The following is a 27844-nucleotide window of genomic DNA, read 5'->3' on the forward strand; positions in this document are numbered from 1 at the left end:
AAAAAAAACCCATACTTTTTGTTTTAGGTATGCTCAGGAGGTCACGCAAATCAAAACCTTTTCAAAGAATATGACAGGAGAGGAACGTAATATGCAGACCTATATGGAAATTCCAAAAGAGCATCCTACCCTCAGCTGTGTTTCAGATCTATTATACCTTACTGGATTTAAATTTTTAAAGACTACCAACATAATATACATTCAGCATTCACAGAAAACTAAATAAATGTAAAAAGTAAGAGATATGCTCCTTTTACCTTGTAAAAGGGAAGCTATGAAGGCAGTTGCTACGCTGCTAGAACACAGAAGGACTGAATGATCAAAGCGGTATTTGCCCTCTGGAATCCAGCCCAATATAACTGCAGCCACTGCTGCCAGAAATCCAACTACTGTTGCCTGAACCTGGAAAAGAATAAGAAGGTGAACAATTCTTAACATAGTTGATAGACTTCGGAGGACTACAGCATCATTTTCTGTTATTCTTTTCTCCTATCTACATTTATTTGCAAGGTGTAAAGGAATAATGCTCATCCATTTCATAGAGATGATAACCTTGGATGATCAAGAAGAAAAATCTTACATCAGCAGCAAAGGCTTTACCAGCATTTCAGAGACTCAAGAATAACAGAAGTAAAACCAGAGAAAAGAGCTGAGGATTTACCAGAAACCAATGCCTAAAGAGGCTCCTAAGCCACTTAAAACAGTGAAGTCATAGCATAACATTTCACCTATTTTTTGAGCATGTTGTATTATAACACATGAACATGGAAAAGTTAAGAAATAGTTGCTTTGGGGAACAAGCACTCCTTTCCTCAAATATCCCAACTATTTAAAATATCGTTTATTATCCAAAAGCTCTATCACATACTTCTTCTAAACACTGAATCCAATGCAAATACAGTACTGAAAACATTTGAGAGGTCAAATTTAAAAGGTTTTGCCAAATCTGAATTTTTTCTCTGATTATCCTCTGATCCTCTCAGAAATATTAAAAAGGAAATACTGTTGCTACAGTGACAAAGAATACTTTACCTCTTCTTCTGATAAATATAAGCTCACATTGTCTTAAAGAAGAACTAAACTCTTAAAAAAAAAAGTCATGTAAATGTATGTTAAATATGAGCCAGTGTAGCAGAACTAGTTTCTCATTAACATTGCCCACCTCCATACTTACCAATGTTTGTGATAGACTTTTTCAATAACTTTGCTCACTTAGAAGTGTTAATCAAATAAATCCAACATATTTACCTGTTTTAAGGCCAAATTGCCGATTATCAGGTTCCATTTCTCAATAGGAGAATCCATTTTTCCAATATTTACCTGTCAAAATTACAAAATAATTCAGATATTTGGGTTCAAAATTGTATTACTTGAAAATACACTAACTAACAAGGCAGAAACCCACAAATAATTCAACTCATACAAAAAAAGATACATTTTGAAAGCAAGTTAAAACTAAGCTACACTTTTTCAAGTCAATCATTTTTGTTGATTTAAAAATGTACTTAGAGTATCTATCCAAAAGTAGATAAATTTGATGCAGTTTTACATAGTAACTTGTTTAACCTCACATTACCGTGCAAGATATACTAGCTACCTTACATTCCAGGGATGTCCAAGCACCACCAGTGATTAGATCCATGGCTGGAAGGAAAACTTAACCAGTGTTTAGTCACTTTAGACTCAACTTGTTCCTATGGTCCTTAAATTCCGAGCTAATAGGACACTGAGTAGATGTGTGTGCGAACACACACACACTCATGCAAGTGTGGTAATTAACTGCAATGAAACTACCTGCATGGAGAAATTGCAAGTGCTTATGGAAAATCAGAAACCACATCTAACACTGTTTAGTATTCTAACTTCTCATTTATACGCTACAGGTAGAGACTTGTGATGCTGTAAATGATCTAAGTCCAGTCCTAAGGCAGCAGCTGGAAAGGCAGCAAATAAATTATTCTAAGAAATGAACAAGTGCATACATATTCTTCTATAATTTCCTATATTTACTTTTTTTTTTTTTTAGTTAGAGGACAAGGTCTGAAGAGCAGTAGATACCACTTAATGACCGTGGTAAGTGGCACTGGCAACACTCCTTAAATAAACCCTCTCAGAATGGACTGTTCGAGTCTCAGTAGGAGCTTGGGCTTCAAACGGCCAAATAGGCTCTGAAAAATCACATTCAAGACATCTACAGATCATGTTATGACACAGTTACTGGGATACCTTTAAGAATGTCATTTTGGATTAAGGGGAGTTGCCTGAACATCATGATGCCAGCTTCAGTTAACCACTGAACATACCGCCAGTGTTGTGGGAAGTCCAGTATCCTTTATCTGCATGTTTGAGAGGGAGATCAGCTCCTTGACTTTTGGTAACAGTTCATGACAGTAAGAACCAAGGTCAGGGTTCCCAGTGCAGAAAAAGAGTCTGCATGACCCTTTTCCAAATGTCTCCCGATAGCTGCAAGATTCACAAATGAAATGGCATTGGTGAGGATCGGGAAATAAGCCATTGACTGGCCCACAGAAGAAGTTCTGGAGTTGTGATCTGGCGAAGGTCATAATTTCGATTGAGATAAAGAATTAAAAATCCCATTAACTGAAGCAAAAGTAGTGGAGCTGATTCTGACCCTCTATTTTTTAAGCCTTCAGTAAGGCACTGGTAGATCTTGGACTTGGTGTATTTTCCGCTGTGCAATACAAGCACTTCCAATTCTCAGGCCACAAACTGTACCAGTCAGGAACAAATTAAGCAACAGATCAACACCAAAAAAAAAAAATTGAAGTAAAAGACAAAAGTATTAATTCCTGACGTAAAGGCAGCAAGGCTTAAACACAAAATATTCTTAAGAAACAGCAAGAACACCCAGAAAAGTAAGAGCATTAAAATCAAACAGAAACCAAGACTGAATAGCTTAAGGCTGCCATTGATAAAGATACAACAAACACATCAATTCTTATGTATGAAGGAATGGATATGGGGCAAAAGTAATTGATTTTTATAATGGACATGACACAAACAAACCTTCATAGGACTGCTAAGGCTATGTCCATCCCAGTATGCATTTAAGTAATAACTAAATATAATGTGTTAATTATTATTGTTGTCATTAATTTATTAATCACAGAAAACTGGGAGAGCATGTCAATAGAAATCATTGTAATATCATGCAAAAACTGAATGACATTGAGGATTACAGCAACAATTCAACAGCAGAAATGCAAGGTCATACACTTAGGACTAACATATTTCTGACAGAAGATGGGAGTGACAGCTGGAAATAACACAAAAGGAGAAACACAAGGACACAGTCGATCACAAAGTGACTGTGAGGTCTAAATCTGACACTGCTAGGCAGATGGGTACATATAAACCTACAAAGTTTCAAGAGCAAGTTTCAAGAGAAATAGGGAAGTGCTATTCCACAAAACCATAGTAAGGTCTCATCTGGAGCTATATACAACTTTAACCAAACATTTCCTAGAAAGATTCATTCGAGCAGGAAGAGGCCGAGAATGGGGGCCTTGCTGGAGAATGGAAAAATTATCATGTAAAGGAGAAACACTGTATTAGTCACTGTCTTACAGAGATACCCAGTTCAGCTACCATAAATAGTTTAGCCATGTTCTTAGAACATTCTGTTCACTATAGTATTCACACACATACAAAAAATACATGGTAAAGTAATCTGGCTTGCTGAGGCTGGAAAAAATGAAGGGATGAAGCATACCCTGAGACATAGAAAAGAACCATGACAAATACATAAGAAAGAAGACATAGAAAAAAACCAGTTATGCTGTGTTACTGTGCTCACACACGCAGAATAAGCAGACACACAAAAAAACACCACAACAAAAAAAGGAATAAAATTATTTAGCCAGAAAGCTACAAAAGAGTTTCTTACAGTTTGATCAAAAATGCTCTGGAATAGCAATGTTAGCAATACTTTATTTTGGTGCCACACAAGTGGTCTTTAGAAAAATGTGTTCAAAACCTACACTTCTTGTTAGCCTATTCAAACCCCCTCAAAGCCAAAGAGATCTGTCAACCTTACAGAAGACACATGTAAATCTCAAAAATCTATTTCATGTGTTCTGAATGATGACTCAGAAGAGACCGAAGTAGTAAAACTGATGTGTGGAGATTAGAAATGGGTCACCTTTTTAACTTTGCCAATTTAATAACTTATTTAAAGAGCCTCCAGAACAGCCTAATTAAGCCATAAACATAAAATACTTGTGTTCCAAACAATTGTTTTCCTTTTGAAATAATTACAACATATATCTGAAGAGCAAAGGGAAAAAGAAAGTTACTTACAGCAGTTGATAGCCGGGATGCCAAGGTCATTTCCAAATTTCCTTTGAGACCAAGAAGTGCAGGAACCAAAATAAAAACTTCAGTAACATTCTTGAACACATCCCAGTGCTATATAAAGGATACAATAGGAAACATTCAACTGAAAAATTCTCTTTACACCATCCACAAAGTATTAAAAAAATTCTGTGACTTATAACTTAATCCTCTAAAAAAAATATTTTTTTCAATCTTTTTATAGTAGACCTAAAAGTCTAAAGCCAGAACTGTTACCTATTTAGATGAAATAGATTTATGACTGCATATTACTACTTCAAAGATGAGAATACCAAAAGTAAGATACACAAAACCTGGCCTTAAAACAAACCTAGTTAAAAAAAGATGTCATTAATTTGAAGTCTTTTTTTTTTTCATGACTTCAAAATAATACCAGGTACTATGACTGCTCTTGAATTCTGCTCTTAACTTACAATAATATTTTCATCTTTTTCTTTTCAGCTGTGTAGAAGCCTCACATTAAAACAGCAAGGAATCAGCTGTCAAATGAACAAAGCCTGTAAGTGGAAAACCTTATCTTTATTCTTTTACTTCTAAATGTGAAATTTAGAAGAGTAGTTTTCCAAAACCCAGATTTCATAAAGCAAATTCTCCCTTAATTTTTCATGCACTGAGTTCTCAGGACTGAAATGCTGTGCTACTTTTTATGCCTGTCAATCCACACATTTAATTTGTGATCGTTTATCAACTTTACTAAACTAGCAAAGTGGTAAATTGCCTTTGTATTCAGGGATTTGCAAACATTTAAATTATTATTTTAACTGAAATAAAAGAATTCAATTCTCAAATGTAAACAAGATCTAAGAATTACCTATATGTGAAGTTGCACATGTATTTACTACTGGGAAAGAACAACCATGAAATGGTTTATAAAAAACAAGCTTAGAATGCCTTGTTGTCTTCAAATTTTCATTTTCAAAACATGTTCTGTCATATTTCAAGATCCTGCTTTACTGACATCACAATTTAATGCTTAGTTTAAAGTGAAAAAAGGTAGTAATGACAACAGCTATTTTAGCCTTTGTGTCACGTCTCTCTCATTCACGGTGAGCTGGATGGAAAGCCAATAAAGATTAGAAGTAATATAGGAGGAAGAATTAAGATATATCTCAGTCCAGCTCAAAAACCAGCCATATAAACACACTCCCTTAAAGGAAGGAAGACAAGGTGAAACATTTGGTTGGAAGCCAGTAGTGGCAGTAGGCACAACTGCATCTTTTGGCTGATCGTTATGCTGTGTCATGCAGTAAATTGCAACAGGGTGTAAATAAGGCATCTGTAAGAAGAACAGATTGGCAAGATGTAAATGAACAGTCTTACACAAGACTGGTGCAAAACAGTGCAAGGAAGCAGTGAAGTCTGCATGTCAGTCTTCATTTTCATTTTCCTTGATGTATAAAAAAAAAGTGTCTTTTCATTGCAATTGATTGAAGTCAAGCTTCCTTTACTCTCTCAAAATTTTGAGTGACAAAGAGCCACCTCTTTCTTACCCCTCTTTAACTTTGTAAACTCTTTAAGTGTAGCTAAAGAAAACCCTAAAGCTGAATGAAACAAAACAAAAGAACAGATTAATTTGCTTACTGTGTTTCAGTTTGATTATTGTGGTTATTTCATATTTTTTAATATTTTTTTGTGAATCTACTCATACAGGAAGAGATAATCCATGAGGTTTGTACTTATAGGAAATTTCTGGTTTTAAAAAAACTTATTAGGTAGGAAATAAAAGTAAATACAGCCTTCAAAATGCAAAGAGAAGGCAAGAAAATAAGCTAGTCAAATAAACCCTTCTTAACTGTTACTGTCTCCTGAATTTTTTTCAAATATCATTGCAGAAAGAATTATTTCATAGGCAACTGTTACTTTTAACTCCACTGAAATGCTTCTGACATCTACAACTATGTTAACCTAGAAACCAGTCCTAAAAAGCTTCTGTATCAGTAGTGTCTTAGTGATATAATACTCCAAAACAGGTTTTTAAAATATTATTAAACTTGAGAGAAAGTTCTGTTTTATCCTAGTCCTGAATAACTACTATCAGTTAAATATGCTACCACAAACCAAGATAATCTGGTTTCTCTGGACCTACTACAACTATATTTCAAGGTGGATGTGACTGCAGCCCTGTTCACACCGCCAATGTGTGTAATTCCCAGTGTTCAGTGTACCTAATGTTATATTGAAAAGACACACACCCCTGAATATTCAAAACAGCTCTAAATCACTTCATATGAATTTCATATAACATACAAATGTATTGCACATCGTCATATACCATATGCATTATCACGGACCAAATTTACACAGCACTTCAGAAATTGTATAGACTTGAAGCACACAAGGAGATAAGGCAATACATTCCTCTGATCTTTTTAAACTCCTATGTATTGCGGCATCACAGTTAATTACAACTCCCACTTGACTATGTATACTTTTACTAGTGTCAACAGAATTTTGAACTATCAATTATATTTCTATCCTTACTTAAGGCAGAAGGTAACAGTTCTACTCACCAGCTCACTGTGGCTAAGGAACAACTCTTACCAAGGCTTGAATGACTCCAAATTAAACATTGGAACTGTTTAAGATGAGATTTGGGCAGAAGATGTTCATAGTAGCAGAACTGTACACAGACCTAATTATTTGTAAACATCTACGATATCATACATTAGTTATAAACCTCATAGACTACCTGTTAAAAAAAACACCTTCCAAAGCAAATACCAACCTGTACAATATCCAAAACCATGCCAGCAGAAACAGTTCCAAATCCTGCTAGCAAAAAAGGTACAAGTATCTGTAATGCCATAATACTGCTAGATTCTTTGGGTTGTTTTCTACTTCCTTCCACAATGATATCATCATTACTGTCACTAGACAGGTTATCTTCCTGCAACATGGCATCTGTTTCTGAAGTGTCCATTCCATCACAGTAATTAAAGCTAGTAAAATCATCATATTTAGGGCTACAGCTAGATGGGCTGTGTCCATTACTACCATGAAAACTTGGTTCTGAGAAGTGATGGTACTCTGTGTGTTGTTCAGCCCTAACATTAAAATTGTGTCCTGCTGGTTGTAATCCATCTTGCCAGACACCATTCACTTTTTTGTGTCTTTCATCCTGGTTTGTTTGGTAAACAACAGGAACCATACTCAAAAGCAGTCTCAAAAATTTATCAGACTGAATTGTATTAAGATTTATGGTCCAGTTCACAAAACCTTCTCTGTCATGAACTTTGTTATTTGTTTTGGAGATGGTAGATCTGCCTTTACAGTTAGTCATAGTGCTACAGAAGTACAAGTTGAAAAGCACTTCGTTCTTCAGATGTCAGTGAAGAAATCTTGTAGATGAGTCATCAAGTGCCACATGATGCTTTTAAAACAGATAAACCAAAATGATCCTTTTTTGCATGCAAAAATGTTTTTTCATTGATCTCAGATCTTCAACGAATCCATAAGCAAGGCTAGATCTGCAAAAAAGTATATATTCAAGCTTTAAAATACTTTAACTCTACAGAAAACAAAAGACACCGGTTTAAATTTCAGACCACCCAGTATCTTTCCAAAGCAAATATTTGTAGAAATGCCAATCTTCTCCAATATTTAATTGCATGAGTTGAAAGAAATTAGAAGGTAAAAAGGGAAACTTGGCGGGTAAGGAAGTTTCACATACCGATATACTTTCTAACAAAGAAAGAGACAGCAATGTAGATTGTAAGGGAATCGGTGAGGACCTAGCTTTTGCCTTCTCAAAGCCCAGGAAGTGAAAGTCTTCAGGCAGATACTGTGGGTAGCTCTAGGCTTCCATCAGCCCTGAAGGCAGTCAGTCCTCAGAGAAAAATACTTCTGCAAGGTGCAAGGATATGGACAAATGGAACCCACATGATGCACTTTGGGGCCACTCTTTTTTCCTCCCACTCTACAGTAATGGCAAGGAGCCCAGAAAAATTAAGGAAAAAAAACCCCAAGTTTCAAAACACTATCAGAGGTGGTAAACCCAAAGCAATATTCTGGGTGGCAAAGGTCTCATGTGTTGACAGTTCCTGCCTTCCATCCCCATAAAAACATGGCAAACCAATATTGATATGTACAATTCAAAAGCATGCTAATTTAAAATGGTAACGACTGATGTTCCTCTGCAGGAAACATACAAATTATGTTAAAAATAAAAAGCTACTATATACATAATAAAAATGGACATTTTTTCATAAAATACTCCAATATCAAGGAAAGACAGTAATGAAATTCAGACCAATTAGTTTAGCTCACATTAGTCTAATGTAAAAATAAACCTACATTAATGTATTCATAAATGTGGCATATTAAAATGTAATTAGAAAAAAAGGGTAGGAGTTAGGATAATTAAAATAAAGTTATTAAAAATCTTATTTAAATTTAATTTTGCATGAGGAGTAGGTTGCAGATATTTCCTGAAAGATTGGTTATTCCAATGTCTAGTGACCACTAAAATGTAACTATTTGACACTAGATGCAGTCGGTTTGGTTTGCTTTCTGCAAATCATGCAAATATAATCTTTTTTATCTTTTATGTTAAATGTGATTTAATGAGCATTTGTTTCAGCTTCAAAATTTCTATCATGGTAGAAAATTAAGCAGTGATACAGTGGCAGCCTCCAGTCATTTGACATTTCCTCCATCAGAAGCCACTTTACCTTCTTCTTCAGTTTTCATGTTGTGATAATAGTTATGGTAATTTACTAAAAGAATAGTCTTAATATGACTTGAAGCTTTGCTGACTTTGGTATTTATTGCTAGACTCCATGAATACAAGTAAACGATTGGCATAAACAAAGAAGCAAAGGTCAGGCAGACTACACCAGCATGATGTGGGATAACACAGTTCCACAAGCTCAGGACACTATATCTATGCAGAATTGTGAAAACGTATTTTTACTGACTGCAGGAAATAAAAATAGTTTAGGGCTGGAGGATTTTTAATCTATGTTTTCTAAGAAAATAGAGCTCCTAAGATCATATCATTTATAGTATGAACCCTATACTTTCCCTCCCTCCGCTTCAATGTTTTTAAGTCATCCAGTATTTCTGGAACAATTTCAGATAGATTTGGCAGAGAGTAGAGAAGTCAAAGCTTTGAGTAACTAACAGCCTTGTAAGATATCCAAATCTGTGCCCTTGCTGTAAAGGCATCCTCAAACATTAGTTAGCACAATTCACTCATACACAGCCACAGCAAGTCAACTTCAAAAGTCCTGCTGCTCACAGGATTACTTGGTTTGGGTTTCTTTGAGTGAAGAGATGACTCAGATGCAACACTAAGATTATCCCTCTACCAATTGCTTTAACCAAGGGAGCTCTGACCAAGAAACAAATATTTTTAAAATGCCAATGGAGTTAATTGCTTGATTTAGAAAGAAGTCAAGCTTCTTTGGAGAAAAAAAAAAAAAGCGATCTTTCTTCCACAAGACCAAGAGAGTAATTTAAGTAACCAGGATTCCTGCAATATCTTTTGTCGCTCTGTAGCAGATTGTGCTGTGCTGAACCTTTTAGAGTAAGCGCAGTAAAAACTCCTAGGCCTCAGTCCTGTTTTCCACACACTTTAATTAGGAATAACAAAACAACTTTTGCTGCTGTTCCAGAGGAGCTCTAACCACAGGCCAAAATGGTGCTCTGTTAAGTGCTACAGAAAGGCAGAACAAGAAGAGGCAATTTTGTTTCTTCCTGGCCCAAAGTGGCATTATCTATATAAAAAAAGAAGAAATGGTGTCCAAAAAAAGACAAGCAGAAGCAGAAGTAACATTAAACTATCAACCTAACTATGACCAACTTCTATGACATCAGCAAAGAATAGAAGTATTAAGAGGAATACAAGAGAAGAGAAGTTCATGGCAGTTGAGGAAAATTAAAATTTCAGGAAGGGTATAGCCTAGGGTGCTGAAGGTTGCCAACTGATCTATGATGATGGGAAGCGACACGCTACTTTGGAAGCTTGCAGAAAAGCTTTGGACCACTTCAGCTGGCTGAGTTTCAGTTGCTCACAAGAAACATTTAGATTAGTGAAACTTTATGTCAGAACTCAAATATGGGATGTAGAATTAAGATCCAAAAGTGTCCATGAGAGACAGACCCATAGCATCCTCATTGGGTTTGGGGTTATTTTGAGGGGGAAAGGGGGTATCTTTTTTGAGGCGAGGGGAGGAGTAACAAATGAAGGATTTTATTTCACTTGTGGAGGAATACATTAAGAAAATTTCCCAGTAGCTTTAACAAGGCAGAGTCTGGCTCTCATTGTGGTTTCTCCAATATGTCCTCCAGTCACATCACCGGAGTGCTAGACCAGTGACTCACAGAAATTATTAATTGGTCTGGAACTCTGGCCAAAAATACTTTGGTTAATTATCTGTATCTTTCTAACATATGGATTTTTCTCCTTTCAAGTTTTTACTATCTTTTTTTTTTTTTTTTTTTTTTTAAGAAATCTTTTGGAAAGATTGTGGTTTCATTTAATATGAGAAAGTGTTAACAAATAGAAATGGCACTTAAGAGGGAAAAAAAAAAACAAAACAGAAAAATAATTCAATCAACTAGCAAGTTAGAAAGGGAGGAAGCGGCTGGTATGGACAGCTAACAATTGAAGTAGTACAAAGAAGTTTGGTTCATAGTCATTTATGTTTTTCCTACCAAAAGACTTGGACTGACAAAAAGTGAGCTAATGATAAATGCTGAAAAAATGAGAATTTAAGACAAACTGAAAAATATACGATATAGTGAAAATTAATTACTTCTTCAGAGCATACAGACAGGACATAACTACGAATGTAACTATTCCTTTCTGAAAACCTGTTCCAACAAAGACAATTTTCCAAATGTCATGTGATGCAATAGTTTTATCCTAAGTTAGAGAATGCTAATAAACTTCTAGGCGGTTTTTTTTGTGCCTACAAAATGCAACAAACCATCTAAGAAACAGTATAATCTCAGGGACAAGAACTCAGCTTTATCATTGACAAGAACAATGCTAATGTTATTGTTGTCTGGAAAAGACATGGCCAGGTAAAGACGCAAGCTCTACTTGAATAACTCATATGAAGAAAAGGAGGTAAAGATCTTCAAAAATCCCATCCCTGGTTTCTGTAGGAAGAGGTGATAAGTGAATCTGATTTCTTGCCATATAACCAGGAGGTTACAGAGGAAGCTGAAGTACTAAAAAAAGGAAATGAGAGAGACACAGATCCTTTGAGAAGCCAGGAAACAGCCTCAAATTTCTCATACCTGGCACACTATACGTGAAATGCAAGGACACCTTGTCTTTGTCTCTACAAGCAGAATAACAAGCTATATCCAGACTATGAATATAATAATTTCCATTTCTTTATTGTTTCCCAAGTGCCTACTTTTAACAGTTTCTTCTTTTTCTTCATACATTTTATACCACATAACAACTACTGTATATTATTCAGCTCTCTGACAGCCCTGCAAGCATACACAAATGTAAACAAACATAAACAAATAGCTCTGCAAACATAAACAAACAGGAAATACAGCCATACCCTGCTGTTTGTGTTCCTGAAAAGTGAGACACTTAGCAATCCAACAGATAACAAACCAATTTTACCTATAAGAGTTAACAAAATTAATGCATACAGCATTTTAAAAAACACACACAGAGACAGTTCATATGATGTTGCAAATGGACAGGCAGAAGCAGATGGTGTGGAAAATAGGGCCATGAGCTGGAAGAGATGCTGACTTTTGGAAACTGATAGCTGCTTTAGAAAAATCTCAGATACTTCAGCTGTGAAACTGAACACCTGATCATTATCACATTTTTCCATCCTTCACCTTTGATTGGCTTGATTGGTCTTGATTCACCTGAGAAAGATGACGATGAGAAGGCAGCAAGAACACTCTTCATCATTACCCAAATGAATTGCCAACACTGCTTCAGACATACCCATGAATTAGTTCTCAACAGCATGGAAAAGAGATGTTTCTTCTATGCTTTCCCAGGGTTTAAAGAACATCTAGCACAAGCAGGATTAAGAGACTGCATTCTACAGCTAAATTTGATCATATAGTGATTAGACTGCTGATAACTTATTTAAAGCATGAAAACAATTAGTAATTAAATCACTGTGCTTTCTTAAGAACCTTCAAAAAAAGGAGGAAGGAGGAAGAATGGTAAATCATCAAGTATGAAACTTCTGTAGAGTCGACATTATGACAGCCTAAAACAAATATTTACCGAAGTCTAGGCCTGGGAAAATCAGTTTTCTGACTTCTTTCAGAGTTTGGCTAAAAAAACCAAAAGATAACACCTATCTAAATAATACTGAAAGCTTTCACAGAATCCAAAGCTAATCACACCACAGTCAAAACCCATTTTCCCAAAAACTTCAAATATTTTTGTACAGGTAATATTCAAAGCAATAATAATCTCTGTGTTGCACTTCTAGGTGGTCCGCAATAAAACACTATAGCTTAAACGTGTCTGTCTGAGAAACCTCTCTCGGTACAACAACAAGCCTTGGAAAGGGATTCAGGAAAGTAATCTGAAACATTAATGAAATACTGAGCTTTAATATTTTGCCATAATAAGCAAATATGAAGCTGGATTCTTTTCTGGCTTCAAAGACTCTTTTTCTGTCTGCAAAGAAGAAGCCAGACTCTTCAATGAAAGGATGACAGGTAGCGTGCACAAACTGAAACACAGGAAATTCCATTTAAATGTAAGAAAAAGCTTTTTGCTTTTTTTCTTTTTTACAATGAAGGTGGTTGAACTCTGGTCCAGAGGTTTCCTGGTTATGGAGGCGCCATCCTTGGCAATATCTGAAACCTAGCTGAGACATGGCCCTAAGCAGCCTGCTCTACTTGACCCTACGCTGAGCAGAGGTGGCTGAGGAGAAAATTTCCTGAGAACCCTTCTGACCTCAATAATTCTGAGATTCTGTGAAGTTTGAAATGTGAGGTTTTGGGGGCTGTCTTTAAGTTCAGAATAAGACTTACAGGCATCTGCGTGGCCTCTTCTCTGCTGTTGTGTCCTATGTACATACAAGTTCCTGGTATTACACTGAGATCCTTATCACAGCTGTGGCTAATTGTTTACATTGCTGTAGTGGAGCTATGAGCAGAAAGTGAAAGCTACATCATACCACCTCAGCATCATAGAGAGTAAACAAACGGACTACATTATCATGAACTCTTTTGTAGAATCTAGAACCCAAGGTGGTATGCTGGACTAAGATTATTTACAGCAGGTACTTAATGTTGAGTATTAAAGACTGAAAAACATGCTGAAGATCAACAAATGTTGTGTGCAAAGCAGATGTATGGGCATTACATACCATTTCTTAAATATTATGCGGTAAACTGAGTAACATGGTGTTTATTGTATGGCAGTTTTAGGTTAAATCAATATCAAAAGAAACAAAAGAGAGAAAAAAAGAAATAAAAAAAGAAGGGGGAAAAAATATATTGAAGAATCTCCAGATGCCTTCTTGAATATAAGACACTGAAAGAGCAGCCAGCCTCAGGCTCAGTTTTCAGACTGCTGCATTCCACTTCCTGAACATGGCAACTTTCAGATTTGGCCCCAAGGAACAGAAAAGCAGCTGTGGGGAAAAAAAGATTTGGTTTGCCTCTGCACTTTTAAGGCAACTCAATTAGAAGAGACCAAAGCGGAGCCAGAAACAAGGTAGCAAGGCTGTGAAATGTGGTCAGGTTCTAAGATCATCCAAACAGAATACCAACAGGAAACATACCAGGCAAATCACACCCAGCCCATGGTGAAGTGTGAAATAGCGGAGATCAGGCAGTCCTCTAGATTAAGTAATCAAGAGGGATTTAACCAGGATGAGTCCAAACTGTACTATTGGAGAACGTGATTACAGGTTTCTACTGTCATCAACAAGGAGGGATGAATTGCTTATTAACTCAGGCACTAGGATACAGACTTCACATTGTTTTCTGTGGATAATACCCTAAAGTATTTGAAAAGAAAATGATACACTGTTATTTGTCCTTCTAAAGTGTCTGCCAGTCTACTGTAGTGTTTATGGTTCCAGTTTCACAATCTCTTTAAGGCAGTATATGTAGGGAATGCTGCCAGAACAGGTCTTCCCATGTGCTCCCATTTTTTTACTGAAACTGAACTGGTAAAAGTGAGGATAACTTAGGATGTCTACTAAAGGCTGCTAGGACTCTACCTAGAAAAGATAAATAAGCAGACATTTTTTCCTGTATTTAGGGTTTGTTCCTGACACTAAGGCTAAAAAATTCTTTCATTTTGTATGTCCTATTTATCAGAGCCTGGCTAACGTAGTGCAGTCTATAATCTCCAATCAAATACGAGCGAGGAAGACACACATGGGCATCCTGGGCAGCGGGGCAGGCTGGGGGAAAGGAGAGGATAATGTTCACTGAACTTAAAGAAAGAGGCACAGTTACAAATGAACTTAATTAAGAGTTAATGATGGAGTAGAAACTAGAGTAAATCGCTCCTATGTTTTGGCAGAAAAGTACAGAAAGAGCATCAACATACCATTATGTGTTAATTGCAACGCTTGTAAATAAAAGGGTGATGGTCGAAGCCCGCAGGTGTGCTGTGTGGGTACGGGTTCCGTGCCCGTCTGCCAGCTGTGCCAGCGGTGGCACATCGGGCGGCTGGGCACAGGTGGGCACACGTGCCAGCACATCGGGGCGCGGGGAGCGCCAGGGAACAAGGCCCCCGGCAGCGCTGGCGGCCCTGGCGCCCGCGGAGGGTCCCAGGCCGAGGCTCACGCCCGGGCTGCCCAGGGAGCGCGTCCTGCGCGCACGGTGGAACGAGCCGCAGGGTTTGGGGCGCGCAGGGCACCGGCGGCCCCAGCCCCTCGGCAGCCGCGGCCGGGCGCCGGACAGCGGGCGGGCAGCGGAGCCCGCCGGGGCGAGGGGTACGGGTGCAGGGGGCGCGGAGGGGCTGCGGGGCGGGCGGCCGCCTCAGGGCCCGCCGTCCGGGAGGCGGGAGGGGCGAGCCTCGCCCCGCGCGGCAGGAGGACGGGGGGTCCCCGCGCACCCCCGGCGCGGCGGGCGGGGCCCGCGCATCGCCCCAGGGGCCGCAGCGCCTCCAGGGCCGCTCGCCAGGAAACTTTCCCGCCCGCGGCCCCCGCCGCCTGCCTCGCCCCGGGATGGCAGGTCGCCCGCCCGCCCCGGACCCTCACCCCTCGCCGGCGCCCCCCCCCGCCGCACCCTCGGGCCGCGCCTTCCCCTCACCTGGGCGAGGGCGATGCCGGCAGCGGCCCGGGATCCCGCTCCATCGCTGCGGCGGGGAGGCGGCGGGCGGGGAGGGACCGGACCAGCCCGGCGGCGGTGACAGCTCCGGAGCTAGGTGAGCGCCGCCGCCACTGAGCAGGCGCGGAAGCGGCGGGAGGGCGGGCGGCCCCCGCGATGATGTGGCCCGTGATGCGCAGCAGCCGCCGCTGCCACCGGCCGCTCTGAGCCGGCGGCGGGCGGGGGAGGGGCCGAGCGGCGGGGTCGCGGGCCGCCGCCAGCCGTAGCGCCGCGCCGCTGAGGGGAGAAGACGGGACGGGGCTGCGGCGGGTGGAGCCGGGGCTCGGGCTCGCAGCCCGGCCCGACACCCCCGGGCGAGCTCCGGCTGCCTGCGCCGAGGGGCTTCCCCTGCCCGCTGCGCCTTCTGGCTTCCCCCGGGCAGCCCGGTGCTCGGTGGCGGCACGGGGCGAAGCGGCGCCCCCGCTTCGCTCCCTCCGCCGGGGCCCGGCCGATGCTCCGCAGCCCGGGGGAAGCAGAGGCCGGGAGCGGAGCAGTCGCAGGGCCGGAGCCCGGGCTTCCACTCGCCGAAGCTCTCTCGGCAGCAGCGTAGCGCGGGGGTCGCCGTTTGGTGTCGACTCCAGAATGTCAGCTACTGGGACATTTTCGTGCTTTCCTGCCACCTGGGTAATAACGGCTTCCTTGGGAATGCAGTTGTTTAAACGTTTGGGCCAGCTGGAACAGTCTGGTTGCCCAGCGGGCCCGGCTGCCCTGCCGGCAGCGTTCAGTGTGAGCCTGCGAGCGGCTCCCTTGGCATCACTGCCTGCACTGAGTGAAGCGTGGAGCCGAGGCCTGCTGGGCCCTCTCAGTCAATCCTCGAAGCTCTTGCTTTGAGACACACTTTATATTAATACCTGAAAATAGCCCAGCCAGCTACATTTGTGCATTCATTATCATTACTAGCATTTTTCCTTGACTGTTGCTCAACACTTCGCAGTCATGAGGATGCCTCAAGTAGAAGGTGGAAGGGAAGAAAGAGGAAGAAAAAAGAACCAGGATTTAATGACAGTGACAGCAGCCAGGTCTACAGCATCTCTTTTCCTTTCCATTGACAGAACAAAAGACGGCATGTGCAAGTCACCAAGTGTCTGCTGTAAAATGGAGCTAGCTGCTGTGGGTATGTGTGGAAAAGCAGAAACTTAAGCACAGGAGAGTGTATGTATGGGACTGGGGCCAAAACAATCTGCACTACAGTAGGGAAATAGACAGCACCAGCTTGAACGCTCAAGTCAATGCTGCACCAAATGAATGAAGCAGCCCACACCTCATGGCTCTTAATTCAGATGTGAATGCTGTCTCATGCCTGAATGTATTGGGAATTTTAGCTACTGATGCTATTGTCCCTCTACCCTAGTAGCAGCCATATATATCCATGCCCTGTGTGTGCTCATGTGTTAAGCAGTGTGGGTACGCAGTTGGGCCACCTTGCAAAATCAGATAAAGATCACTTCTGCCTCTGTTGCCAACGAGTTAAGACTACAAACCTGAGGTTTGGGAATAGCACCTGAGGGTGCTATTTCTAGCTTTTCTAATTGTTTATCTGGTGATCTTGGGCAACTGTTTCATCACTCCCTATTACAGGTTCCTTGACAGTGTTATGCCCCTCCCTCTGCTGAAATCATGTAATACCCAAAGACAAAATATATTATTTGAGGTTCACACGCTGTTATTTTGGGCTGTGTACAAATTCAGAAGGACTCACTTTTGTGGCCCAAGGCAAAAACCTCAGTCCTCAAGATTTTTCACTCACTGAAGCACAATAGGATTTTTCTGGGAAACCAAAGTTCTGGAGCACAGTTGAGTAGAAAGGTGCAAACCAGGCAGCAAATTCAGTGGCATGCACCTGGCATTCCAGATGGCCTGGGAAAGGGTTAGAGGGCACTTGCTTGGGCCAGTCTGTCAGGAAAACAGCAGTGCAGTCTCTTACTTGAGGCCTCGCAGGTGGTTTGCTTCTTACTCCTTTGTGTTAATTAATTCTAACATACTGGGATCTGCTTTGGGTTTGTTTGGGGTTTGGGTTTTTTATTGCGTTCTTTGTGATGACAGCACATAAACACCGCTTACCTGATTACTACTTTTTCTCATTTTTGGCTTGGACTTCCCGTCTCGTCTCTTCATGAACTATTCAGTTCTCTTTTTATAGTTTTCACATTGTCTAGATTATAAACAGATAGGGACAGAAACTGCAGAACGAATCTTGAATAACAGGTTGGCCAGCATCAACTTGGTAGTTGTGTAAGAGTCTTTTCCAAATGACAACTAAAATTCCCTCAGGGTCTGAAATTTAATTTTAGATGCATTCATTAAAAGCTGATAATGAAAATGGGAAAGTTTTCAAAGAAAAGCAGCTGCTGGCGGGCGTTCAAGTAACATTACCTGCTCGCAGCTTAGTTTCATACTCCCATTTCTCCTCCGTGTGATGGGATGGAGTTTTTGTTTCATAAATCGTTTCATAAAGATTAAAAAAAAAAGTTTTTGTTTAGTGAGGTGAATTATGTTCTTTTCTGCATTCTTAACCCCAGATTTACGTGAGCGTAGGTGTTCCTGCCGGATACCCGACATGAGGAGCGGCGGTAGCGCCCCGGAGGAGCACCCCACCCCCGCCGCGGCCACGGGGCTGCTCTGCCCCTCCCCGCCCTCCAGGGGGAGCCGCGCTGGAGTGAGCGCCCGGCCCGCAGCTACGGGGCTGCTCTTCCCCTCCCGCCCTCCAGGGGGCGCCGCGCCTCGCCGCGGTGAGCGCCCGGCCCGCAGCTACTTCCGGGTCGAACGGGGCATGGCGAGGGACGGCGGCGCGGCGGGGATGGCCGGCTCCCGGGAGCTGCTGGCCGTGGGACGCCGTGGAGGTGAGGGCCCCGCGGGGGTGTGGGGCCGGTCGGGGCGGCGGCACCGCCGCCGCCGCTCTCCAGGCTGAACTGGGTCTTCCGCCCGCCTTTGGGCCGAGACCGATGCTGTAGGCCTCAGGCCGGGCGCCCGGCGGGCCAGGAGGTCGGGGCGGGCCAAGCCGGGGAGCGGGGGCTCGGCTCGAGGTGGGCGCCCGGCCTCGCCCGCCGGTGGGCAGCCCGGGACAGGGGCTCAGCCGGCCGCTTCACTGCTATGGCATCTCGCGTTTTTTGAAGCACACCTGTTTTCCCGGGCACTACTACGATAATACGCAGTAAATACGGGGGAAGACCCACTTTAAATTAGTATCGACAGTAGTAATGACTTTTCTGTGAGAATAAAAAAAATGTTAACTGAAGCTTCACTTTAGTTAATGATGGAGGGCATGTGGCTCTCTTGGCGGGTGTAAAAACTAACTAGTTTTCCTACATCGTTTGGATTTTATGGCGCAACTCTTGCAAATAGTTAAATTTAGGTCATCAGCGCCGCAGTTTGTGGCCCGCTTTCATTGATTGCCACCACAGTCACACACACGAGGAAAAGGGCTTAAATCAGCTTGGATAGCACACATTAGCTGTGCTTCGATGTGTTTTGCTGCAGGGTGTTAAAGGTAGCTTCTCTTTGTGTTGATAACTGTCATTAAATATATCTTTGACAAAGACTTTAAAAACAGTGGGAGACTGTAAGAAGTGATCTGCAGGGTCAGACCAGTGTTCCATATAGCCCAGTGTTCTTTCTTCCAAGAACAGCAATAGCAGATGATAGTTACAGAGAACTATTTTGTTTAAGCACTGTGTGCTCCCCATTCTTGTAATTGCACATTATCTGCAGTTGTAGGTGTATGGATGCTAGGGGGTTCATTCCTGTTCAGTCCTTTTAGTATCTGGTTATGACTCTGCTGCCCTGAATTTGTCTAATTCCATGTTGAACCTGCTCATCCATCTGCTTTCACAGCCTCTTGTGGTAGCAAATTCTAGACATTCACCACCTACTACATACAGAAATACTGAGATGACCACCCCAAACAGACATCAAGAAACAGTATTTGAAGGAAAGCGGAGTGGAATTCCTGGAGGCAGAGACAGTTGAATCTTCATCTTTAGTCTTGTTTTATTTAGAAAGTGGGAAAGTAGCAGCAAGAAGAGAGCCCTACAGTGAAAATGTAACATTTGCAGTTGACACAGGTAAACTTTCAAATACTTGCTTGTTTCCAGGGCTGGAAGAAACTTTGTTGATTAATTCAAAATGTAGCAGCAAAAAGGCCACAACTTTACAGACTGTTAAGATGCCAAGGAGTAATGGTAAGTAGGGCTTCATTATTGGAACAGTGTCAAGTAGTAGGTAACATCTTTGGAGTAACTTTTGCTTCAGTGCTTTCCTTGCATTAGTAAAGGGAGAAACTCGTGTGTTCTGTTTCTGCTGGTGCTAGGTTCTCCACTGCAGTTGCATGTCCTACAGGTTAATCATGTAACTGCTGTTTCTGCAAAACTAGATTTTGCCATACTGGGCATTACAGTTGTAAGGTTTAGGGATTTAGTTCTCCTTGCAGAAATACTCCTGTTGTCTGCCTATAGTGAATTTGCCAGGTTGTACCTTTGGTTTTCATTTAGTCCACTACTTTCAAATTGATGCAAGCTAACGTAGATCACTTTCAGAACTTCACTTTTTAATAAATGTGCTGGCAAAATTATCAAGCCAGATTGTATCACCATTCATTCATAACAAATTAATTTGAACGCATTAAGAAAACTTTTTTCTTTAATCAAGTTGTGTTCCTTCTTTCTTAGTCAAAGCTACAAATAGATTGCTAACATTCGCTTCGGTGTAACTCCATGCATAAGTGGATGTAGTGTAAAAATTGTTCTGTAGAGGAATGCAGTGGGTTGATTAGCATTGATACTTGCAGCTGTGGCCTTGCCTGGAAGGCAGTGGGTTGATTGACATGGATGATGTGCAGCTGTAGCTCGTTCCAGCTAAGTAGTTAAATAGCCCTGAGGTTGGTGGGAGAGGTGGTTGGATGGAGGAGGAGTAGTGTGGTCTGGCCTTTGGAGGAAGGAGAAGCAGCATGGACAGTAGAACCTGACCAGACAGTAGAATCTGACTGACTGTAAAAGTCTTGTTGCAGCCTCCTATTTTGTTTGTGCTGCAACATTGTTCTTCTTTGAAAGCAGAATCATAGAATCATTTAGGTTGGAAAAGACCTTTAAGATCATAGAGTCCAACCATTTACCTAGCACTGCCAAGTCCACTGCTAAACCATGTCCCTAAGCACCACATCTACATGTCTTTTAAATACCTCCAGGGATGGTGACTCAATCACTTCCCTGGGCAGCCTGTTCCAAAGATTGACAACCCTTCAGTGAAGAAATTTTTCCTAATATCCAATGTAAACCTGCCCTCGCACAACTTGAGGCCATTTACTCTTGTCCTATCACTTGTTACCTGGGAGAAGAGACTGACAGCCACTTCGCTGCATCCTCCTTTCAGGCAGTTGTAGAGAGTGATAAGGTCCCTCCTAAGCCTCCTTTTCTCCAGGGTAAACAACCCCAGTTCCCTCAGCTGCTTCTCGTAAGACTTGGGCTCCAGACCCTTCACCAGCTTCGGTGCTCTTCTTTGGACACGCTCCAGCACCTCAGTGTCTGTCTTGTAGTGAGGGGCCCAAAACCGGACACGGTATTCAAGGTGCAGCCTCACCAGAGCCAAGTACAGGGGGACAATCACTCCCCTTGCCCTGCTGGCCACACTAGTTCTGATACAAGCCAGGACGCTGCTGGCCATCCTGGCCACCTGGGCACACTGCTGGCTCACGCTCAGCCGGCTGTCAGCCAGCACCCCCAGGCCCTTTCCCACCAGGCAGCTTTCCAGCCGCTCTGCCCCCAGCCTGTAGCACTGTGTGGGGTGGTTGTGACCCAAGTGCAGGACCCAGCACTGAGCCTTGATGAACCTCATACAACTGGCCTTGGCCCGTTGGTCCAGCCTGTCCAGAGCCCTCTGCAGAGCCTTCCTGCCTTCAGGCAGGTCAGCACTCCTGCCCAACTTGTGTTATCAGCAAACTTCCTGAGGGTGCACTTGATCTCCTCGTGCAGATCATTGACAAAAATATTAAACAGGGCTGGCCCCAGTACTGAGCTCTGGTGAAAACCATTTGCAACCAGCTGCCAACTGGATTTAACTCCATTCACCACTACACTTTGGGCTCAGCCGTTCAGCCATCTTTTTTTACCCAGGGAACAGTACACCTGTCCAAGCCATGAGCCACCAGTTTGTCCAGGAGAATGCTGCGGGAAACTGTGTCAAAGGGCGTGTAATGTCAATTCGGGAGTTTTTTGTCTTCATGAAAATATGCCAGAGTTTTTTAGTCTCAGGTTGTTCTTTTCCAGTATAGAGCTGTTGGTTTTTTGCTGATCTGGGCTTATTTTTTTTCCAGAAGTGATTTCTCAGCATAAAATATTTGGTGTAGAAAAGTGTTCAATTTAAAATTGATTCCTATCAATTTATTGTAGTTTTATTTTGTGATTGAGCTGTGATTTAAAAAGTAATAGAAAGTATCTGTTATATTTAATTCTTTCCTGGTTAAAAAGTCTCTACAAAGACAATAGCGTTTCAAAGGTAGATGATACCTGTTAAGAGTTCTGTGGAGCTCACTTGGAATAGTACCTTTTACTTCCCAGAGAGTGAAAACTAGCGATTGGCTCACCTGCACATGTGGAGCAAAGATTATTATTTGAAATAACTCTGGAGGCAGGTGAAGATATTCCCTTTCTCCATGGAAGGGAAATGGGTGTGATTCTCCTAATGACGCTGATTATCTTAAAAGTGTTGGGAAGTCCCATTGAGCTAGAGGGATATTTCTGGAGAGGGTAAGTGCTTTGTACTTCAACATAAAGCATCTGTCTCTCTCCCACCATCTTAACTTCAGAGCCCCTTTTGATAATTATGTTGAACTTTTAGTGTAGCATGACATCAGTGGCATCTGTGCTACAGCTAATTTTTCCATAGGGAAGAAAGGAGGATGTATTTCCATTGGAGATAATGCTGATGTGGAAGTTAGTCAAGACGGCACTCAATATATATTTAAAACCATGGAATTTACAAGCAAGTTTTCTGTGAAGTAGTCACATTTTGTTTTAAGTATCCAAATGGAATTTTGAAGCAATTTATTCCTGCACCACATGCTGACCAATAGATTTGATATCTTTTTGCTGTTTGTGTCTTGCAAAAAAGAATACTGTAATAAATCCTGCTATTAAAATATCTTAAAGATGGTAGACAGCTAGAAATTACAGTTGAAACGGAATCTGTTTAACTGCTCAGATTTCTGCGGTATGAATATAAACTAATGTGCATCTGTTTGTATATATACATGTGATAATTATTTCTTTTCCAGTTTTGGACCGAGTACAGAGTTTTTTACCACAGATGGCCCACGCAAATGATGAGCTAAGAAGAAAAATGGTAACAGCACCAGCTCATCAGTTTGATATTGAAAATGTGGACAGTGCAACAGAAAAAGTTATAGAAATGGTAAATACTATATTTTTGATTTTATAAAGTAAATTGCAATGTGATTAAAATAATTCTCTGATTTTAAAATGAGCAATTCAATAGATAAAGCTAAGTTTTTACCATTTTAGTCCGTGTTCCATAAATTCAAAACATAGATGTAATAAAAATGCCTATTTGGTTAAAATTTACTACTTGGTTTTCATACTTGAAATTTTTTGACTGGGGATGAAGTAGTTTAAGGCCAGAATAACACATACTTTTGAATCAGCAACTCTGAATCAAAAGTAATAAATCGTATTTTAAATGTCTCATGAGTAATGTGGTTTAGAAACTGGACAGCGTAAGGTGTAGTAAGGTGTAACAGAAGGCTTTAGTGTAAGAGTAATAACTGGCTTTCAGCTGTGCTTTGTGGGTATTTTTAGGACTGGCTGTAATAGGTCTTGGGTTTGGAAGAGTTGTTAGTGTTGCTGTGATCCTTTATGGCTGGTATTAGTCTATTTATCTACATTCATATCATATTTTCTTTGTTTTTAACTGAAGTGCTGCAGCCACATGTTCATGTAAGAAAATTTTAGTAAGAAGGTGATGTGATATGTGCATGTCCCAGACAAGTGCCTTCTGGCCTGCAGACCCACAAGATAAAATGCAGAAATAAGGCAGCCTGGGGTCTGGTGTGTGAGCTGTCAGAACGATTTATTGGCCACTGGTTGGATTCAGAGTTCATATAGGTTGTGTCCAGCCTATATGCAGTAGGCTGTCCAGTGCTCGTATATGCTGAAGAAGTCTAAATAAATAATGAGAAAACAATGAATTGGGTAACTTGGACAAGATTTTTAAAAGTTTTTTTCATGTGACACTGTCTGGCCAAGTGTCTTGGATTTATAATAAACAAGCCAGGAGACCTAGTGTTTAATAGCTTAATGCTATTTGCAAATCACTGAAGACATTTACTTGCGTATCAAATTCCTGTATTTTGCTTTGCTGCATACAGGAAGTTTTTGAGGTGAAGATTATCAGTTTAAGATAGGTATTTTCAGAGAGATAAACAGACCTCAAAAATCATGGCTCTGTGTATGGAAGTACATGATCACTTTTACTTGAAAAAATATCCTCATGATTTCAACTACTTGCTATTTTGCAGTAGTTGTGCTGTGAACACTACTAGGTTATGAGATATGAACTTTGTTAGTAAATATACACACACACACTTGTATGTATGTTGTGACCCCTTATACACTAAATGGTTTCATTTGAAGTCTTTACTGAAAATTAGTTGTGATGCCTCCTGCTTATCAGTTTAAATATCTGATTTAGACCAGCTGAGTTCAGCTATTGACTCATTTCTCTCCTTGATAATGATATAAAAATGGCCTTATATTTGCTATAGGGCAATATAAATGGCAGTTTACATATTTAGGAATCTGTTAATGGCATCTGTCATAATCTTAGGAGAATCCAAAAGTATTCCTAATTGTGGCTGTGGTTTTCTTATGGTAGTAGGCTGTTTCATGTGTTTGCTTTATGTTTTACTCAAATGACAGAAGTGGTATAGAAATGTATAATGTGCTAACTAAAGGGGTTTTTTTTCAGAATGTGGCTGTAGTTGAACTGAATGATTCTGATATAGATGAAGAGATACTGACTTCAGAAGATGACTCAGAATCTGAAGATGACTATATAACTGATGAAGTGACAATAGACAACATTAAGTTTCCTAAACAAAAGGGAGAAAAGGGCAAAATAGAAATTTTGGATAGCAAAGCAAATGAGTAAATCCATTTTATTTTGCGTAAAAAAAAAAAAACCCGCCACACCGCCAACCAAATTGTGTTTTCTTACTTTGAAGTAAGAAAAGGCCCTTGAAACTACTTTGTTTCCCAATGCAGCGTCCCTCAGGATCATGTGAAATGCTATAGTTTACACGGTGGAGATTTCAGAGGCAGGCTGGATTTCTGTACTGTTTTATTCATCAAACAACATGGAAATGAACTGTATAGTAGGTTAGACTAAGAAAGCAGCTGGAACGTGGGGCACATGAACTAATTAAGTTAAAATTCTTGTTCTGTTGCTTTGAAGAAAGATTTTTGTAGTGTGTTAGAAGAAGGTTTTGCTTTGAGGGCAGGAAAGAGTTAACTAGGAAAAAAGCTTTGGTTTTTATATTCTATGTTCTGTGAAGTGTTATGTACAATGTCTTCAATATTAAACATTATCTTAAAGTACATTAGATGTCTGCACTGCATTTATGACAATAACTGCTGAACACTAAAGCAGCAGCTGAAGTCATTTCAAGATCAGCTACGATGGGTAAGGACCACCATGACTCAAGAAGACTGTTCAGCCAAGGGTTACTTACCCTCCGTCCCTGCCCTGAGCTCCCTGTCATTATGGGGGGGTTACTAGCTCGGATCTGCAACATTTGTAGCTGTAGCGCAGATACTCTCAGTACTGAAATGGCCAAGTCTGCCTCTGTGGTTCTACAATTGCTTTAAGCTACACTTTTCATTTCCTGCTTCCCCTGCCACGTTTCTGTCCTCTCCGTTTTATTAACAGCTGTCACTGCTAGAAGAATAAAAAGGTGAATTCTCAGCTGGCCTGTACTTAGGTTAGCTTGAAACACATGTGAAGCCAAAATCAGTGAAAGTATGTCTCATTCATACTTACCTCAGATTGATCAAATGCGGTGATTTGGACTGTTGTATTTACTTCATGGATCATTTTGCATTTCAGAAGTGTCATGCTCCTGGATGTCATTATTTGTTTCTTAAAGGAACTTTGTATTTTCTGCACCATTAAAGTAAAATTTTCTCTATTGTATTTGTTGAAATATTACTGTCATGACTTGAAACCTGCAATTACTTAGAGAATTTACTTTTAATCCCATACTTAAAGCTATAGTTTTAGTATCTGTTTCTGTAGTATTTATGGTGAGAAATAATAAGGATTCTGGTCTTTCTTTCACAACGCAGCTTCTTAAAAATAGAATGGGGACATGATTTAGTGGGATTAACTGATTAAACCACAGAATATTTTAGCAAAGAGGAAGGATGGGAATCAAAGAATGGGACTGCTACTTCTAATGGCCGCCCACAGATCTATGGAAAATTTCCTTTAAATTGTAGAAAGTTTGAAAGCCAACATCTTAACTCAGTCATTTTATGAGGGATTTTCCCATAGATTAAAAAAAAAAAGTATGAAAGACACAGTAATAATTGTGCTGTATAAAACAGTGATAACACTCTGTGTGCACAGACACAAAAAGTGATTTTAATCTGTTAATGTAACCACCTTTCAAATTGCAGGCAGATCACATCTTCCATATCAACAAAAAGATAGAAAATATTTTCAGTAACTTTATCTTGATATGCATAGTTTAACACCAAGGTTCAACTCTGTATGTACTATACAAAGATCATAGTAAGTGCACTTTCTTGCATTGATTTACTTCTTATGGCACAAAGGTCTTCTGTACTGCTGAAGGATCACCAGAGCAGAACGTTTAATTGCTACTGTAAAACGAACTGGTTTATAGCAAAAATGGCATAATTGGTATATTTTAGTTCAACTTTAAGAGAAGCCTAATGACTTAAGGATTTAAAATGGTTATGTAAATATTATGTTCACACAAATAAGAAGTAGGCATGTGAGAACTCATTCTTCAGTTGTATTTGTAAAAATAAACTAAACCACGTTCTTGGGGTTTTGGGGGGCATTGCGCTAATAGCTGCTGCTGCATAACATAAATAACTTCAGGTTCATTTCCAAATGCTTTTATCTGTCAGGGAAACTAAAATTTGGACCTGATTTATAGAAACTTATCCATGGAATGGTTGTTTTGGTTTGGGTTTGTTTTCTTTTTCAGTTGTAGCACTGCAGACAGCATATCCCAGGCATGGTATTAAGCGCTTCATGGAGTCATTAAGATTCAAACTGGCCCAAAAGTTTACTTTCCAAGTGAAGCTGTTACTTTTAATATTCCACAGTGATAGCCTTGGTTCTGAGATACTCATGAAGAGCTTCTTCACCTGTACAAGGACAATATTCATCAGTTAGAATAGCAGCTAAATTAGAGGATGTTGTAGAGACTCTAACGGCATCATTAAGAAAAAATTTAAAATGCTGTAGCCAATATTTGAGTCCTTAAGGAACAATGAAAACTAATTAACTTACCCTCCCACTGAGATTTACAGAACTGGTTTGACAACAGGCCAAACCCAATAGATGTGGAAGGAAAAAGGAGCTGGAATGTAACAAGCAGCCACCTGGGTGGGACCGGGTGGCAGTCTCTAGGTAGGGTAGCCACTGGGGGTTCAGAGCTGAATTTACACGCTTCGGTTTGCCTATGTTAAAAGTTTCTAGGTAGAGAAGCTGTGTAAAAATTTGTAGGTGGTTTTTTTTTTCCGGATAATATTACTCATTTTAGTTTCAGGAAATGTCTGACGCTTGCTTGAGATTCCAAAAGCAAAAATCTGACTATTTTTTTCTTTCATTTTTCTTTGCCACAAGGCTTGTTCTGTCCAGACTTGTAAAGTTTGACAGACTAGACTCCACTTATTTTAAAAATGGTTTTGAAAAGAAAAGCTTTTTGTAACGCAACTTCCTCTGTGGCTGTTGGAAAATTTTGATGACATTTTAAGACATAAAAATGTTTCCCCTGCTCTTACAGATTTAGAGGAGAAACCTAAATTATCATTCTGAGGGAAAGGAAAGGTTCTGGCCAATACTTGTTGCTGTCGATGACATTCGGTAGCCTGTACGCAGCTCTGGATGAGCTGTAATTTGACTGCTCTGAAAGGAGCTGTAGAGGAAT

The 27844-nt window shown here is 40.6% G+C and overlaps 3 protein-coding genes across 4 annotated transcripts in view; 1 reads left to right on the forward strand and 2 right to left on the reverse strand.

Annotated features, from left to right (window-relative positions):
* The window catches only part of SLC41A2 (solute carrier family 41 member 2), a 54717-nt gene extending 38975 nt beyond the window's left edge, over positions 1-15742 (reverse strand). Inside the window, exons 1-5 of the mRNA XM_080394025.1 lie at positions 15598-15742; positions 7100-7841; positions 4321-4428; positions 1249-1320; positions 258-402 (exon numbers count right to left, since the gene is read on the reverse strand). Of these exons, the coding sequence (XP_080250151.1) occupies positions 258-402; positions 1249-1320; positions 4321-4428; positions 7100-7654 (880 nt within the window). The 5' untranslated portion in view covers positions 7655-7841; positions 15598-15742. The remainder of the gene's footprint in view (positions 1-257; positions 403-1248; positions 1321-4320; positions 4429-7099; positions 7842-15597) is intronic.
* Positions 15743-16454: 712 nt separating this feature from the next.
* Positions 16455-25851, forward strand: NOPCHAP1 (NOP protein chaperone 1). 2 transcript variants are annotated; one of them, XM_080394029.1, is made up of 5 exons: positions 16455-16768; positions 18174-18494; positions 19746-19832; positions 22919-23055; positions 24628-25851. In XM_080394029.1, exons 1-5 carry the CDS (start codon positions 16591-16593, stop codon positions 24808-24810), a joined length of 906 nt encoding a protein of 301 aa, XP_080250155.1. In that variant the 5' UTR covers positions 16455-16590; the 3' UTR covers positions 24811-25851. The 2 variants fall into 2 exon arrangements, with proteins under 2 accessions (XP_080250155.1, XP_080250156.1); XM_080394030.1 differs by lacking the exon at positions 19746-19832.
* A 424-nt stretch (positions 25852-26275) lies between these two features.
* Positions 26276-27844, reverse strand: part of ALDH1L2 (aldehyde dehydrogenase 1 family member L2) — a 33786-nt gene continuing 32217 nt past the window's right edge. The window contains exon 23 of the mRNA XM_080394023.1: positions 26276-27059. Coding sequence (XP_080250149.1) covers positions 27004-27059 — 56 coding nt within the window. The 3' untranslated portion in view covers positions 26276-27003. The remainder of the gene's footprint in view (positions 27060-27844) is intronic.

This window comes from Falco punctatus (genome assembly GCF_963210335.1).
Source record: "Falco punctatus genome assembly, chromosome: 6".
NCBI lineage: Eukaryota > Metazoa > Chordata > Aves > Falconiformes > Falconidae > Falco > Falco punctatus.